This window comes from Carlito syrichta, unplaced genomic scaffold (genome assembly GCF_000164805.1).
Source record: "Carlito syrichta isolate Samal-C Ts95f unplaced genomic scaffold, Tarsius_syrichta-2.0.1 Scaffold308851, whole genome shotgun sequence".
In the NCBI taxonomy this organism is placed as follows: domain Eukaryota; kingdom Metazoa; phylum Chordata; class Mammalia; order Primates; family Tarsiidae; genus Carlito; species Carlito syrichta.
The window spans coordinates 276,753-294,809 of record NW_007252947.1 but is presented as its reverse complement, the minus strand read 5'-3'; the positions used below and the strand labels follow the sequence as shown (position 1 = coordinate 294,809).

Sequence of the window (18,057 nt, the reverse complement as noted above, 5' to 3'; positions counted from 1 at the left end):
TTGTTTATTCTTCTTGGCATGTAATATGTGCTTCCTTTCCTACACTGGGGGTATACAATCTCTCCTCATGTCCATTGGGGTACAGAAAACCTTATACTGACCAGCCACCATCGGTTCCCTACCATAACTAATAATAAAGCCATACCTTTACCAATCTGTCAACCAGATGATTTCTTTGGAATAGATAAACATTATGAGAGCACCCTGTCTGATTTGGGGCTGCCATGATACAGCCTCACAGGCTGGAGTGCAGTGACACAATCACAGCTCACTGCAGCCTCGACCTCCTGGACTCGGTTGATCCTTTCATCTCAGCCTCCCCAGCATCTGGGACTATAGGTGCATGTTACCATGTCTGGCTAATTTTAAAATTTTTTTTGTAGAGATGAGGTCTTGCTATTTTGTCCAGGCTGGTCTTCAACTTTTGGGCTCAAGTGATCCTCTCACTTCAGCCTCCCAATGTGCTGAGATTATAGGATTGAGCCACCACACCTGGGAGGTTTTCAATTAGGGGAATGACCTGTACATTGTCTTGTACTAACTCTTCTTCTTGAGTTCTGTGACCCTACACCCTCCTGGTTCTCCTTGCTCTCTGTTCACTCCTTCTCAGTGTCCTTCACTGCCACCTTCTCTCTCAACCCCACCTCTTCTAAGAAAGGAGTAGAAAATCTCTTCCTAAGTAAATTGGGGGTTTTCAGGACTCATTCTGGACTCTGCCTTCTCTCTGCAGTCTGCACAGGGAAGCATCCTTTTTCATTCTTTTAAGTAATCCACATATTAATCCCTAAATTCATATCCTTAGCCCAAAACTCTAGCCTCATTTATCCTCTCAATGATATTTTCATTTGTGTCTCACAGACATCTCAAACCTAATATTCTTCAAATTGAACTTATAGATTTCCTTTAGCAAATCCTATTGATTCTGTCTGCAAAATATGCATCAAATATATCCGTTTTTTTCTCTATCTCTTCTGCTCCTGCCCTTGCTTGAGCAAATAGCATCTCTCCCATCAAACCTGCCCTGGTCATTTCTCACCTGACATTGCTTCTTAACTTGACTCTCAATTTTATAAAAAGCCCAGAGTCATCTGATCAAACTGCAAATCAAGTCATTTTAGTATGGAAACCCCTCACTCGCTACTCACTGTATTCAGAATGAAATTCACTGCTGTTTGATGCCTATGAGGCCCTCTTTGACCTGACTCCATCTACTGGGTCAGTCAGCCCAGCTGCTCAGCCCGGTCTCCATTTCTTCTCTCCTTCCAGGCAAGGGGATGATTGCATTTCTTCAAAACTTTGGAGTGAGATCTGACTGTGTGACTTAAAGCATGAACAAAATGTGAACAAAAGTGATCTGATATTTGGTTTATCACTATTATTTTATTTTTAAAATTTCCTTTATTTTAATTTTTAAAAAATATTTTATTTTAAAGATATGGAGTACAATTCAGGATTAGGTGTACAAGTGGACATCATACAGGTAAAGTCTGGGTCTCCCTTTGATCCCTACTTTGCCTGGTTTGAAATCAAGTAGGCTTATTGCTGTTGTGTCACCATCCTAACTCCGGCAGTATCCCATTACTATCAGTCACTTTCTTAAGGTATTATGCACAGAAGAAAGGAAAAAAAAAAAAAAAGAATGACTGCACACTTCCCAAGAGAACAGGAGAACACAGAATCAACAGAGAATACGTTGTGACTGCAAACTTGAAAACACACACATATGTCAACCCAAAAGTTGAACGAAAACTAACAAAGAAAAACTTTATAAGAACCTCATGAACAACTATCATAATACCATAAGAAAAGGATTTGCAGTAGGGAAATTGCAGGGGTGTGGCCGGGCAGGGAGGTAGGATTGGCAGTAGTGGGAATCTGCCTGGGGAAGGAGGTCACACCTTATCAACAAGGGTACCTGCATAATGAACATTTGTATACCTAACCCTGGATTGTACCCCACATCTTTAAAATGAAAAATTAATAAAATAAAAAGTAAAATTTAATAAAAAATAAAATGAATAAATCATTAACCTTGGTCATTGAAATAAAAAAAAGAACCTCATGATGGGGATAAACAATCACATTTCAATAATCAGCATGAATGTGAATAGACTAAATGTACCACTGAAAAGACACAGAATGACAAACTGGATAAAAAACCATGACCCAATAATTTGCTACATCCAGGAAGCTACAAGGAGTGCACACAGACTCAAAGTTAGAGGATGGAAAATGAATATCCAGGTGAATGAATCACAAAAGAAGGCAAGGGTCATGTTCTTAATATCAGACAAAACAACTTTTAAGTTATCAAAATTAAAAAAGATATGAAAGTATAGGGAATGATATTGCTGACAATATATGGAGGAAAGCTGTCCTGGAAGCTTGCCCAAATCCAGAGTGGACTTTTTATGAGTGAAATATAAGCTTCTGTTGTTAGATTTGGGGTCGTTTGTTACAGCAGCAAACCTTGATTGACACAAGGCCTTGTATATACTCGGTCCCTTCACTGCTATGTTTAAATCTCACTGACTTTATTCCAGCTCCCAGAACACAACAGGATCTTTTTTCCATCAGGGTCATTACCCACCCTGTACCCTCTTCCTGGTACACTCTTTTTGTTGTTGTTGTTAAAAGACAGGGTCTTGCTCTGTCACCCAGGCTGGAGTGCAGTAGTACAATCATAGCTCATTGCAGTCTCCCACTTCTGGGCTCCAGTGATCCTCCCACCTCAGCCTCCTGAGGAGCTAGGACTACAGGTATGAACCCAGCCATTCTGGCATACTCTTACTTCTTCTCATTGTTCTGTTTTGACTTCTATGAGAGACCATGCCAAAGGAAAATTAAAAACCCACACCTTAACCTGGAAGATTCTATACATTAAGGGGAGAGGGGAAGAGTTGGGCTGTGTGTGAGAGGATAAAATTGGATGGGGCACTCATTTTCTACATGTGTTGAGTGCTCTATAAACCAGGCCTTATTCTGAGTGCTGGGGCAATAAGATGAATCAGTTCATAGACTGGTAAGGGAGATCCCCAAACTAAATGAGGAGTGGGAGGGGAATGGTAATGGTCATGGTAGTTGGCCAGATAAAAGAGGAGATTTAGAAGAAGTCACTGAATTTGGAGAGGAAGAGGTGGCTAGTGATCTTCAATCTTTATGGGAGCAGAAGCAGTTTGCAGGGGGCAGAAGCCTGAGTGGGAGGCAAAGGAGGAGATGCCATGAACTTTTAAAAATAGTGATTGCGGCCTATTGCTGAGAGTGCCAGGAACTTTTACACACATTCTTCCTAGTCCTTTCAAAAGTGAGTATTATCGCCTCCATTTTGTAGATGATGAAATCAAAGCTGAGAGATTAAGTCACTTGCCAAATCTTACATCAAGAATGGCTGGATTGAAAGCCAGGTCAGCTGACTTCACAGTCCATGCACCGCCCATCATCTTGTAGGCAGGACAGAGGTGCCCTGGACCTGCTGCCAGACCTGTAGGACCTTTGAAGTAAGGAACACACTGTAGACAGAGAGGTGGCGTGTGGAACTTTTAAAAAAACAAACGCAAAGGACAAAGTTTTTTGAAAAATTTTTCTTCTTATTCAATAGAGTATTAAAAAACAACTGAATCTTATTATTTACAAAGGGAATCACAATGAATTCACAAATTGGAATACATTTCTGGGTGGTCCAAGGAGCAGGCATTTGCATATTTTTGGTAGGTAATGACACTTTTAGTTATTAGCTCTGGTTGGGCAGGATTGGATCACCATGGGGGGCAGAGATATGAGTAAAACGTTAGAGAGAAAGAATCTGATATGAGGGAAAGGCACCTTGGGCATGTTTAAATATCATTACTAAAGTTAAACATTAAGCAGACATTTTTTTTCCTTATCACTAAACTAACACCTGCTTCACTTTGTTTTAGGTTTAAACATTTTTAAACCCAGGAAGTATCTGAGTGATCCTAGTTGGGCTGAAAAGGGTTTGTGGTGGAATGCATATTTCCAAGCAGGAATATATATATATTTTTCCCAGCCTCCCATCACCATACATTTTCAATAATCAGTAGTTTTTAATAAGAAGTTAATTTGAAGAGAGAGAGAGGGAAGAAAGGCAGAAAGGGGAAGGAAGGAAGGAAGGAAGGAAGAAGGGAAGGAAGGAAGGAAAGAAGTAAGTAAGGAAGGAATTAAGGGAGGAAGAAAGGAAGAAAATAAATCTACAATGAAACTGGAATATGTAGTCTCAGTAGGAGGTGACCAGCCCTTCCTAAAGACATCTCAAACACACACAATGGTAAGTAGCATTGATTCGACCTTCTTTACCCAGGATGACCATATTTTAGGAGGTTCAGGCTGAAATGGTGTGATCACTACCAATGAAAGTAGTGACTTCAAAGTGATATGGTTCCCAGACAACACAGCAACCAGAATAAAGTTCTGAATTGTCAAAGCTCATCTTCTCTAGAATATGTGGGAAATCATCAGAAGATATTGAGCACTGCTGAGGCATTCCATTGGCCAGAGTCCCTGTTTTATGTTTCAGAATTCTCCACTTCCATTACTTTGCCAAAGAACGGGCTTTGGGGCCCCATAACAATGTCAGAATAGGGTTGCATTGATCAGGCAGTCCTCTTTCATCCAAAGTTTTGAGCAATCCCGCCTGGGCGCTCTCTTATTTTTTGAAGGACAAAACTACATTCCCACTGTGAAGTTCATTTCCCGTAATTCCTACAGTTGGGTTAGTCCAGTTCTTTCTCAAAACTAGGGGTTCTAGTTTTGGCTCTGCCTCCCGGGTCTTTTGATGAGGCCATAGATGACTTCAAGGCTGAGACATCTGACTGAATAGAAAACTTCACACTGGACCATATAAGCCCAGGTTCCGGGCAGCTTGGGAGATCCTGGGAGTTTTCCTCTGGGGAAATGGATAGTGACCAGGTTTGCCAGACCTGTGTGGGTTCTTTATGGAAGAAGGGCACTGAATGCTGAATTTTAAGGCAGATCCTACTGCATTTGTTTGGGTGTTACCCAGCTGGCATTGATGCTGGGCTTCCTCTGGGAGTTTGACTCCTCGCTGAGTTATCTGATTGTTTTCAAACAAGCCTGTGTCTCCTTCTGGAGGAAGCCTTTGGTCAGACTCCACAAGCTTGCCCTCATGCTCTACTTGATGATGGGTTTCCTGGGGGAAGGTTTGGACCAAACAATGCATTTCTAGATGTGTGCGCCAGGGAGACTCCTGAAGACAGCCTCGGGCAGCCTCATCCAGCATCCCCTCCACCTCAGGATCTGCCTCTCCCAGGGACAGCGAACTCCTTCTCTCCTTATTAATCCAAACAGTGCTGATCATGGATTCAGCGGGAACAGATGTATTTCCTCCTAAGAAAAGAAAGCACAAGCAGGGTCATTACTGGAAGGAACACAGGCAGCTCTCACTCGGGAGCGGGGGAAGTCCCAGAACTTTCAAGCTGAATGAAGGCCATATCCAGAAGGTACTCATTATATTGCATGTGTGTGCACACATGGTCTCACTTACAAGCGCACACACATATGCATCCTCCCCTCCATATATATAATGCCACGTTCATTCATCCCACAAATATTATGGAGTACTTAATGTGTGCCAGGCATTATTTATTCTAGGTCCCAGGGTTACAGCAGGGAACATTATGACAAAACCCACACCTTCATGGATGTGTCCTGGTGGAGTAGAAAGACAATAAGTAAATGAACATATTATAATAAAATTTGAGTTGACAATCAACACTATGGAAAAACTCAAGCAGAACAGAGGGGTCAGAAACTGAAGTGAGGGAGTAGAACTCTGGGAGGAGGTTGGGAATTATTTTTTGAGGGCCCACGCGTACTCATACACAGATGGATTCATAGACACGCACAAGTGGAAACTTATGGAGCTTTGTGCCCTAGAATTCTGAAAATAAGGCAAAGGAGGGAGGAGCTGTGCCTTGAAGCAGCTCCTTTCAGAAAACTGGCCATTGTCCTTCTTCTATTCCACAGACACTGCTCTGGGAAGACATTTGCAGCATCTACTGCTTCTCTGAACTGGCTTCAGGGCTGAGAAGGTGGAGCAATGTCTCTCCTGTTTCTCAGGGGCATTTTTTTCTTACTATTTTGTGGGATACAATAGTTCGTTGTCAGCTCTTGGCGGCAGTGACAGTGGTGGTGGGGATGACTGAAAGGCATTTTCCTATAGAAAGCAGGTCTGTGACCAGCCTGGGGTTCCTCTGAAATGTCAGTTAAGTTCACTTGAGTGTTCTGGCACCTGTCACCACAGGCGGCCCTGGAGGTAACAAAGTGCATAGCACAAGTGGGGAGAAGATGTTGGAGAAATAAAGTTAGAAGGAAGTTCTTGAGCTCCAGTTCCAGGAATGCAAAAGGGACAATGACCAGATGTGGCCATTTCTGCAAACAACCACAGTCCTATAAACACTGATTATAGCGGCAAGACTCTGAAGATTTGCTCCTGTTTTGTAACTGCATTATTTCTTTAAAATTATTTTCAGGCATGAACAACAACCTTTGCAAATATTGAAAATGCAATTTACATATTTGAAAACAAGGAAGGAGGGAGACGTGTTGAAAAAACCAAGCAACTGGTATCCTCTCCCATCATGACTCTAGGAGGAAAGGACCCAAAGTGGACAGACAGCACTGGTAGCATCGGTAGCAAGAGCTGCTCAATGGTCAGTTCCAACCTGTGGTTCAGAGGTCAAGGAACGAGAGTTGGCTGAGAGGTACACGTGGACCCTGACCCCAGAGCAGATCCTGCTGAGAATCATGCCGTGAGCTTTCTGTTTCAGTGCCATTTACACCTTTGGAACGGGGCCTTCTCCTCACTGTCCAAGCAAAAGCGGATTAAGATAATTGTCAGAAGAGAACAGAGAAATCTCATATTTAAAAAAATCTGCTTTGTTTTGGTTTGGGTAAGTCAGGGACTAGGGATGGAGGGAACGTCCTAATTATTTACTTGCTTGCTTTTTTTTTTTTTTTTTTTTTTTTGAGTTGGAGTCTCGCTCTGTCACCCAGACTGGAGTGCAGTGGCTGTGCAGCCTCAACCTGCTGGGCTCCGGCGATCCTTCTGCCTCAGCCTTCCAAGTAACTGGAACTACAGGTGTGCTACCACGCCCGGCTAGTTTTTGATTTATTGTAGAGATGAGGTCTCGCCAAGTTGCCCAGGCAGGTCTCGAACCCGCGGGCTCAGGCAATCCACTCACCTCAGCCTCCCAAAGCGCGGGATTACAGGCTGAGCCACTAAGCCCAGCTTACTTGCTTTCGTAATTCTCCAGGTTCAGATACAGGTTCAGGAAAGGGCATTTTGAGCTGCTCCTTGATTTTTCTCTTCAGCTGGGATGAAATAGGGGATGGAGAGAAGAGCGAAGAGAGTAGTAAAGCGACTCAAGGAAGAAAAAAGAATCAGAGCTCACCGTAAATCCTGGTGCCCTCTTGTGGAGTCTTTCTCATCAAGTCAGAGTCAGGCAGATGCGAGTTCTGGTTCTGACTGCATCACTGACTTGCTGGGAGAGCCCAGGCTCCATTTCTTTTCCATAAAATAGAGATCTTAAAAGAAGAGCTACCTTACATGGCTGTTGAGTGCGTTAAATAAAAAGTACATAGAAAATACCCAGGCCAGATACAAGTCCTGACCCGAATCCCTTTTCTACATGAGATGAGTCACACACTGTCAGAATATGACAAAAGCATATGCCTTTTGGACATCAACGATTGGGGGTAACTAGGCTTCATAGACTTGGAAGTAGCTCAAGGTCCCCTGGTGCCCTTGTGTTGAGACAGGGAAAGGTTGCTGCTACTTGGAATTACATTTTTAGAACCTAGATCCATCCAACAATAAGATAGTGTGAGGCCGGGCTCGGTGGCTCAACCTGTAATCCCAGCACTTTGGGAGGCCAAGGCTAAAGGATTGCCTGAGCTCAGGGGTTCAAGACCAGCCCGGGCAACTTGGTGAGATCTCTTCTCTACAATAAATCAAAAATTAGCCGGGAGTGGTAGTGTGTGCCTGTAGTTCCGGCTACTTGGAAGGATTGCCAGAGCCCAGTAGATCGAGGCTGCGTGCCACCACCCTCCAGTCTGGGCGACAGAGTGAGACTCCAACTCAAAAAAAGACAGCGTGAAGAACACCAACTTCAGAACACTTCCTTCCATTAATCTGCTCCCAGAATTCCTTCTCTTTTAAATGCAACCCCATATCTTCAGACATTAGATTTAGTGTTAGTAGGAACCCAATCTCAATGGTCACTCTGTCTTCCTGGGTCTTTCTGCTTCCTTGGACACTGAGGATCACTATCTTCTAAAATCCCTCACCAGCTTCACTTCATGGCATTAATAACATTTGATTTTATTCTATACCTTAAAATATTTTAATTACAGTAAAAACATATAGCATAAAATTTACTATCTTAACCATTTAAAAATATATCGTTCAGTAGTGTTATGTACGTTCACATTGTGCAACTGATCTTCAGAATTCTTCGTCTTCCCAAGCTGAAACTCTGTACCCATTAAACAATAACTCTCATGCCTTCAGTCCCTGGCAACCACCATTCCACTTTCTGTCTCTAAAAGTATGACTATCCAGCCGGGCTCGGTGGTTCAGCCTGTAATCCTGCGCCTTGGGAGGCTGAGGTGAGTGAATGGCCTGAGCCCGTGGGTTTGAGACCCGCCTGGGCAACTTGGCGAGACCTCATCTCTACAATAAATTAAAAAATTAGCTGGGCGTGGTAGCACCTGCCTGTAGTTCCAGTTACTTGGAAGGCTGAGGCGGAAGGATCACCGGAGCCCAGCAGGTCGAGGCTGCAGTGGCTGGGAGCGGCCACTGCACTCCAGTCTGGGCGACAGAGTGAGACTCCAACTCAAAAGTAAATAAATAAATATGACTATCCCACATACCTCATTTAAAGGAGATCATACAGTATTTGTCTTTTTGTGACTGACTTATTTTACTCAGCATTATGTTCTCAAGTTTCATCCATGTTGTAGCATGTGTTGGAATTTCTTTCCTTTTTTAACTAAATGATATTTTTCTCTTATCATTTTGATTCTGTCCTCCCAGGCTTCTTTTCCTCTACTTGTCACTTAAATAATTGTGAATTTTAGAACTCTAGTTTTTAATCCCAATTTCTTTTCAGTTTATACATTGACTTGTCACAATCGTACCCATGCCCATGGCTTCAGTCACTAGCTATCTGTTGAGGACCCCAAGTCTATATCTCCTGCCTAAATTCCTTTCCTGGGATTCAGACTCGTAAAGTCTGCAGACAACTCTCTCAAATGGAGCATATTCAAAAATAAATTTGTCTCTCCCTACCAAGAAATTTTGCTCCTGTATTCCTTATCTCAACGATCAGCACCACCATCTGCCCTGTTGCCAAAGCGTAGGGCACAAGAGCTCTTTTTCCTCCCTGTCATCATTTTCACCTTTTTTTTTTTTAACCTTACCCTGATTTCTCCCTGGAGAACTACCTTTTATTTTACATTTAGTCAAAATGCTTCAGGTGCCCTTTTATCTCAGACTAGTGAGACATAAATGATCCGGTCCTCGGCCAAGCCCTGATGAGTTGGAACTTTATATATACAAATTCATTTGATCCCTCCAACAACACTAGGATTTTAGTACTACAGTTATTCCCAGTTGACAGATGAGGAAATTGAGTCTCAGATAATTTATATAAGTCATTTAAGGCTGCTTAGCAAGTACATGGCAGAGCCAGAACTCAAACTCAGGCTCTGCTCCAAGACCCGATGCATTATACTCCATTACATGGTGCCACCTCTCACAAATATATAAAGAATGTGGAATTGAGAACTGCTAGAAGTGTCCTGAAAGACCCTGACTAGCCAGGGGAGTCAGAAGTCCTTGCTGAGAAAATCATGCCTGACCACTCTTTGCATGAACCTGACGTAACTTATCACCTGGTAAAGATGGGAGAGGGAGCATTGAGTTACTAAGAGCAGGAGAAAGTACCAATACAGGGACTGGTGAATTCTATAAGGCATGCTGAATTGGAGACATCTTTGGATTATGCCTATTAAACAATCGCATTTGTGAGTCTGACTCTCAGGCGCGTTAAACATGGCATTTGCATTTGATAGGGGTTTAAACTAATAAATGTTTGTTGAAAGACTGAATGAATAAGTGCCCTTGAAGGTGGGATAGAAATTTAAGCTCTTTTCAGATTATGCCCTGAAGAGATGGGTGCTATTTGGCTGTGTCCGTTTAGTCCTATCAGAAACCACTGGCTGGCAACAGCCCAAGTAATGAGAGATGAGCTCTGTTAGCTCTGAGGCACCACTTTTGTCTCCAAATGCCAGCACACTTCCTGCTCTAGACAGTGAGGTCCCCCTGGCCCCTGATTCACCACTCAATGAGTGCACTGAACTGTACAAATAACCACAGAAACTCTCAGGGCCCAGGTTTGACCTTTCCAGGCATCTTTCCTCCTCCCTTGACCTATTCTTCTCTGTTAGAGGATGAAGGCTGGCATTTGACAGCCACTTGCTTTCAGAGCCCTGTGCTTCTAACTCCCTCTCAGAATGAAATCTGAATTCCCAAAGAGAAGAGACTTCTCTCCATAAGGTGTGTGTGTGTGGCAAGAGGGGATGCGGTGTGTCTGATCACACCTCTCTGGCTGCTGGTTGGGGCAAGATGAGCCTGGGTTGCCTCCTGGGTCCCTGAGCCCTGGGCTTCCTCTGGCCCAACCAGTTCCCAGCTTTTTGGGAATGCTGTCTTTTTTCTCCAGAACCAGTTTCTCTAGTTTATAGGAGGTGTCTCCGTTAGATCCAGCCAGGAAGCCAAGCTCCCAGCACACCACCTGACCTAGTAGTGGGGCCAAGCCTGGCTCACCAGGCTGGCCAGTTGAGCAAGATCGGAACATGGGGCAGAGTCCAGGAACAGCACTGGCAGTCAGGCAACTGGTTGAGTCGCCCCTTCCCCCGTACCCCCTCTTTGGTGGAGAGAGAGGCAGCTGAACAGAGCAGCTCTGAACTGGCCTCCTCATCTCTTCCCCACCAGGAGGGCCAGCAGAGCTCTGGTCCTGCCTCTCTGCAGCCAGCCACCCATTCCTCCCACCGTCGGCTCCTCACCTCCTACCGTCCCAGACCTACCTCTTGGGAGCACCAGAAGGTGGGCCTGGGTCCTCTGCTGCCTTCTCAAGCCTTCATACTGGGCTCGCAGGACCCGGATGCTGAGAGGGGCCCCTTTCCCCGGAGCCTGAGTCCCAGAACTCTCAGCCATGAAGTGAGACCCCAGCTGCCAGAAGTAGGGCAGGGCAGGGCATGGGCAGGACAACCTCTTCATCCGGATCCGGGAGAAAAGCAAACACTGCTGGGTGTATGTGTGCAGGGGAGCGGGAGGTGGCGGATAGAGGGAGGGGCAGGGTGGCAGGAGGGAAGGCGATAGGCAAAAGGAGGGTGGACAGGGGAGCAGGAAGAGAGGAGGGAGATGGAAAGATAAGGGGAGGGAGAAAGACGAAGGGAAAGAGAAGGTAGGGAGAGGGAGAAATGGGGGAGGAAAATGGCAGGGAACGAGGGAAGTCAGAGGAGAAAGAAAGGTCAGAGGAGCCGGCTCGGTGGCTCAGCCTGTAATCCCGCACCTTTGGGAGGCTGAGGTGAGTGGATTGCCTGAGCCCGCGGGTTCGAGACCCCGCCTGGGCAGCGAGACCTCATCTCTACAATAAATCAAAAAATCATCCGGGTGTGGTAGCGCATGCCTATAATTCCGGTTACTTGGAAGGATGAGTCGGAAGGATTGCCAGAGCCCACCAGGTCAAGGCTGCGGTGCCCGGGAGCGGCCACTGCACTCCAGTCTGGGTGACAGAGTGAGACTCCAACTCAAAAAAAAAAAAGAAAAGAAAAGAAAGAAAGGTCAGAGGAGAGAAGGGGCAAAGGAAGGTTAGGGAAAGAATGGAGGATGAAGGAGATAGTGGTAAGGGGAGATTACTGGAGTGAGAGAAGAAAGAGGGTGGGGAAGTTGGAGACAGGCAGAAGGAAATAGGGAAAGGGGTGATGGGGGAGAGAAGAAGTAGTGGGATAAAGAGAAAGGCAAACACAGCTGTTCAGCGTCCTTCTGGGAGCCCAAGGAGGTATCTTATTCCAGGTCCTTCCATTTCTCGATCCTAAAGTTTAGACTCCATTTTCAAGAGCCACTGTGAAGTCTATTTCCTGGTCGAGCTGGCACTGGGGCCGGGAACGCCAAGGGCCCGCACAGCTCACACATCTTGGACTGCCATGTTGGATGCTCATTGGCAAATAGCCGGTTTGGTTTGCAGTTGTTAAAAAAGAACACCCTCAGCAGCCTCACAAAGCTGGGACCTAGGGGAACGCACCCAGTGATCATGTCCTAGAGAAACCCAGTAACAGAGGTCTCCCCAAGATCTCCACCCAGCCAACACACAGCCCAGGTGCAAGCCCAGCCCCAAAGTTGGCCATGGGGACAAGCCCAGGGGAGCCTTGGCCTTGGGCCAGCCCCACCCCGTTGGCATTCAATGCAGCCTCTGCAGTCTCAGCAATTCCAACCAAGTGGCAAGTTGATATTTAACTCACCCACAGCTAGGTGCACCCTTTCCCTCTGCTCCTTAGCCCCACCATTTACACGTCCCTTTAGAATCCCAGACCTTCTCTCTCTTGCATCAGCTTTGACCTATCCTTGGTCAACTGCATCTTCCTATCTTCTTTCATCAGTGCCTGCAGAGGACCCAATTACCCAATATGTCTACAGAGGCAATGGAAACAGAGTAGAGGCTGAAACTAGGAGACATTTTAGAGGTTAGCCAGACAGGATCTTGTCACTAGATATGGGGAAGAGGGCATGGAGAGAAAATTTCACTGGGTAGTATATCAGTCTGCCAAGGCTGACACGACAAAGTCCTACAAACTGGGTGTTTTTAGACCACAGATATTTATCGTCTTAGAGTTCTGGAGGTTAGAAGTCCAAAAGCAAGGTGTCAGTAAGGGTTGATTTCTTCGGGAGGCTGTGAGATAGACTCTGTTCAGGGCTTCTCACCTGGCTTCTGGTGGTGTGTTGGCAGTCTTGAGGGTTCCTTGGCTTGTAAAAGAATCACCTGATCTCTGATTTTACCTTTACATGATGTTCTTCATCTGTGTCCAAATTTACCATTTTTATAAGGACAGCAGTCATATTAGGTTAGGGCTCAACCTAATGACTTCATCTTAACTTACTAATTACATTTTCAATGACCCTATTCCCAAATAAGGTCACATTATGAGAAGCTGGGGTTAGCACGTCAACATATAAATTGGGAGTCAGGGACATAATTTAACCCATACTGCGTGGAGAGATGACAACTCCATTACAGGAGAGGAGAGGAGTGAATGAAGGGGAAGGCGGAGAGAGGATATGTTTTAGTTGTGACATTTGAGGTTTCTATGGCCTTTGGGTATCAGGAGAGAGTTAGAAGCTAGATAGATATGAGCTGGAAATGCCAATGCCTTTTCTATGAATGATACAATTTATCATAGGAAGAGTTTTATCATTAGCCATGAATATACAAAATTGGGAGATAGCCCAAAATAGCTGTTTCTTTCTCCTTTTCTATCTCCCCATTAACTTGTTTAAGTCCATGTTTAATTGGCAGCAGAGAGACCTCCTCTTTTTTCTCCTCCTTTCCTGTTTCTCCTCTTCTGTCCCAGGTTCAGCTTCTTTCTCTTGGCCCCGGGTCCATTATCATATTCTAACTATTCGAGGAAATGAATAGTCCGGACTGGATAGAACTTCTACAAGACAACTTCTTTTTTTTTTTTTTTTTTTTTAAGTTGGAGTTTTACTCTTGTCTCCCAGGCTGAAGTGCAGTGTGGGCACGCTCACAGCCACCGCAGTCTCCACCTGCTGGGCTTAGGTGATCCTTCCGCCTCAGCCTTCCTAGTAGCTATAACTATAGATACACACCACCATACCTGGCTAGTTTTTTGTAATTTATTGTAAAGACGAGATCTTACCAAGTTATCCAGGCTGGTCTCAAACCCCTGGGCTCAGTCATTCCTCTCACCTCAGCCTCCTAAATTTCTAGGATTGCAGGTTGAGCCACCGTGCCTGGCCAAGACAACTCTGTTATTACATTAAAAAAAAAAAAAACCATTGTCCTTTTTCTTCCTCATCAAGGCCTTCTCCAGTTATCCTGGCTTGAGTTGAGTAGGGCTCTAATCATGGAGAGGATATGCACTCCTGGAAAAGGATTATGGAGGAGAAAAATTGTTACCCTACCTCATAGTAATGAAAGACTTCAGCTCTTGTGTTAGCTCAAGTCCTGGAGCTGGGTCGAGATTTTCAATGAAGGAGAAGATTTCAAGAGCTCTGAAAAGACAAACATTTAAGGACCAGAAAGACTGGGCATCTCTACAATAAATCAGAAAATTAGGGCTCGGTGGCTCAGCCTGTAATCCCGCGCCTTTGGGAGGCTGAGGTGAGTGGATTGCCTAAGCCCGCGTGTTCGAGACCCGCCTGGGCAAGCGAGACCTCATCTCTACAATAAATCAAAAAGAAATTAGCCGGGCATGGTAGCACGCCTGTAGTTCCAGCGACTTGGAAGGCTGAGGCGGAAGGATTGCCAGAGCCCAGCAGGTTGAGGCTGCGGTGGCTGGGAGCAGCCACTGCACTCCAGTCTGGGCAACTGAGTGAGACTCCAACTCAAAAAAAAAAAGAAAGAAATAAGAAGGTGGTGTTGAAAATCAAAAAAGTATAGTCAAAGTGATGGGAGGAGAAACAGCAAAGAGTGACATTCCAGACTGGAAGGAAGGAGAGAATGTCTCAGGAGATGATGGCCAAAATGGAGGAGGACAGAAACTTCTGATCTGCTCACTTGCCCTATAGAATAACTTCTGAGCAATTTATGCAGAAGACTCATTGTCAATCTGACTGCACGCTGAAAATACCACCTGTGAAAGTGCCTCTTCTAAATTTCCTGATTTAATTAATCTGGGTTGGTGTCTGGAAACTGGTATATTTCTGAAACTCTCCACTGCCCTAAAGAGCTATTTGCCCCGTTTTATGGGCCTCAAGTCTCTGGTTAAGAGAGACGGGTGGTGAGATATAGTCGAAATTCTTCATATCGTTTCATCAGTTGATCCCTCTATGATGTGCTGAAAGCAAGAGCGATCTGTCCATGCTGGGCCATTTGCACCTGCCATAAAATCAGACTTGATTTTGACCACATTTTGTCATTTACTCATTAACCTTCTTCTTTTTGGTATTGACAGTTTTGGTCTTTTTCTCCATGTACATATTTGTAGATATTTCGGTAAGAAGTAGTTAGAGGTTACCAACTACTGGTTGCCCGCCTTTTGGGAGCTTAAGTTTCTTCTTTTAGTTCAAATGGTTCCTCTCTTTCTTTAAAAACTCAAATCTTTTTTTTTTTTTTGAGTTGGAGTCTCACTCGGTCGCCCAGACTGGAGTGCAGTGGCCGCTCCCGGCCACCGCAGCCTCACCTGCTGGGCTCCAGCGATCCTTCCGCCTCAGCCTTCCAAAAAACTCAAATCTTTAATCCACTTGGAATTGATTTTAATGTTAGAGTGTTCAGTATAAGACAAGGATCTAGGAATTTTTCTTTCCTCCATGTAATTGCCCAATTGTCTCAATACCACTTACTGAATAAATGTTCCCTTCCCTATATTTGTGATAACAATCATAATAGCATAAGAAAAATATTGGCAAATGTATCTCATCTCAGGGGTTCTTCAGAAATAAGTAAAAATATGATTGAGTCTGGAGCCCTTCTTGGGCTTCTGTCACTAAAGGGTGACCTTTATTATCCAGATAAATCCTTCGGAGGAACAGAAAATAAACTGCAAAGTTGCTTAGGGTTTGAGACTATAGAGTATGGATGAGATGTTCTATTATTTGAAGAAATATCTTCTATATATGTCTTTAAACTGAATTGTACCTGAAATGCAATGTCTGTGGTTGGGAGATAAGTTTGTGCTTAATCTAACAGATTGGTTCATTAAAGGAAGCACCATTTCTACAAATTCATACATTCAAAGTTCTCAGCCTTACAGAGTGAGGGTGATTCCTTTCTGAGAAAGAAGGGGTTAAGTCAGACATATAAAAACAATAGTTACATTCATCGAGCTCAAACTGCAGTGAACCAGGTACTCCATGTATATAATCATACTTTTTTATTGTGGTAAAATATGCATAACATAAAATTTATCACATTAACTATTTTGAAGGGATTAAGTTCATTCACAATGCTGTGCAACATTGCTACTATTCCTTTTTAGAACATTTTCATCATTCCAAACAGAAAGTCTGTAACCACTAAATAATAACTCCCACTTCTCTTGCCCCCAATCCATGGTGACCTCTAATACATTTTCTGACTCTATGAATTTGCCTATTTTAGCTACCTCATATAAGTGGAATCACACAAACTTTGTCTTTTTACTTCCAGCTTATGTCACTTAGCATGTTTTCAAAATTCACTCATTGTAACATGCATTAGAACTTCATTCCTTCTTATGACTGAATAATATTTCATTGTATGGATATACAAGATATCCTCTACATACTAACCTTCAAATTGTGAACATTCAAAGATGTGAACATGCATTTGTGTGTCTAATCATGTAAGTTCATGTGTCTGGCATACACTGTTACATGTGTGCATCCTCTACAAGTGGTTGTGTTTTGTGTACATTACCATATAGTACTGTATAGAGTACAATACAATATAAACCTGTTAAGTGCAGTACTATACAGGCAATGTCCTGGTTGGGTACCTAGCTCACTTTGTTGGACTTATGAATAAATTGGACTTATGAATGCACTCTTAGAATGGAACTCATTCATATGTGGGGTAACTTACTCTACTCCATTCTGCTTATTCATTCATCTGTTGATAGACATTTGGATTTTTTCCACCCTTTGATTGTTGTGAATAGTTCTGCTGTTGACATCGGTGTACAAATATGCATTTGAATCCCTGCTTTCAGTTCTTTTGGAATTACTGGATCATATAGTAATTCTGTATTTAACTTTCTGAGGAATCTGGACAAAATCACATTTAATTTCCGATGAGAGCACTGTGAGAAAAGCAAAATCACTATCCTTTCTCCTACAACATTTACACTAAATCATCTCTAGGTCCAGGAATCCATTCCAGCTATAAAAGATATCTCAAATCCATGCCCTTGTCTCCACTTCCACCAGCACCACCCCAGTTTTTGTTGTCCTCATTTATTTTTCTAAAACCATTGCAATGGCCTCTTACAGAGCCTCCTCAATTCCATGCTTGCCTTCTCCTGTCCATCTTCTTCCTCACAGCAGTCACTGTTCTCCAGACAGCACAAAATGAGTTGACTCTTGAGTCTTTCCGCTCAGAATCCTTCAATGGCATCTCAATGCTCTCAAACTAGCATTCAGATTGTTCTCATGGTCCATGAGGTTGTGCTCGTCGTCTTGTGTCATCTCACCTCTCCAGTCTCTGTGTTAGTTTCCCCCTTGCTCTGTACATTCTAGGCAAGGTGTTTTATAAATGGGTTACAGATATGCCCAAGATGGAGATCCACAGCAACTGAGCCAGGTGTCTCCAGCCACAGATAGCTCCTCCATTTATTCCAGTGGCCCATACAGATAGTGTCATTTTCTCGATAGGCCATGGTGTGAGTAAATGAAGAAAGTTCTCTCATCACTCTGTCTTTCTCTACTTTTCTTGAATTTCCTCAAATGTCTTTTTCTTCTTGCAACTTTGGTATGTGTTCTTTGTCTTCTAGAACATTCCTTTACTTAACTTCACCTCCAACCCTGTCTTCATTACATCTCCACTCTGTGTAGCACCCACCTGCCTCCTAGATAACATGGAATTATCTTCAGTTCTCAGCGCAAAGCTTTAATGTAAGGGTTCAGAACATGGACTATGGAACTAGGCTATGTGGGTTTGTATCCTATCTCCCCTACTTTCAGCAACTTTCCCCTTGCTCTATACATTCTTGACAAGATTTCCTCTCTTGGCAGTGTGCCTTTGGGCCAGTTACTTAACTTTATTGTGCCTGAAGATAGAGAGGGAGGCATCCTGGTCTGAGCAA

General features: G+C 43.9%; 1 protein-coding gene across 1 annotated transcript; it reads right to left on the bottom strand.

Moving 5' to 3' along the window:
* Positions 1–4,843: 4,843 nt before the first annotated feature.
* On the bottom strand, positions 4,844–11,317 carry CUNH9orf152 (chromosome unknown C9orf152 homolog). Its single transcript, XM_008066176.1, has 2 exons — positions 11,125–11,317; positions 4,844–5,364 (listed from the first exon to the last, which is right to left on the bottom strand). Exons 1-2 carry the CDS (start codon positions 11,315–11,317, stop codon positions 4,844–4,846), a joined length of 714 nt encoding a protein of 237 aa, XP_008064367.1.
* Between the last annotated feature and the right edge of the window lie 6,740 nt (positions 11,318–18,057).

Bases quoted from the DNA above. Each gene is read 5' to 3' on its own strand.
- CUNH9orf152 (XM_008066176.1), bottom strand. From the start codon at position 11,317: ATGAAGAGGTTGTCCTGCCCATGCCCTGCCCTGCCCTACTTCTGGCAG. The intron at 5,365-11,124 runs GTAGGTCTGGGA...TTCTTTTCTTAG, and splicing joins CCTTCTGGTGCTCCCAAGAG to GAGGAAATACATCTGTTCCC.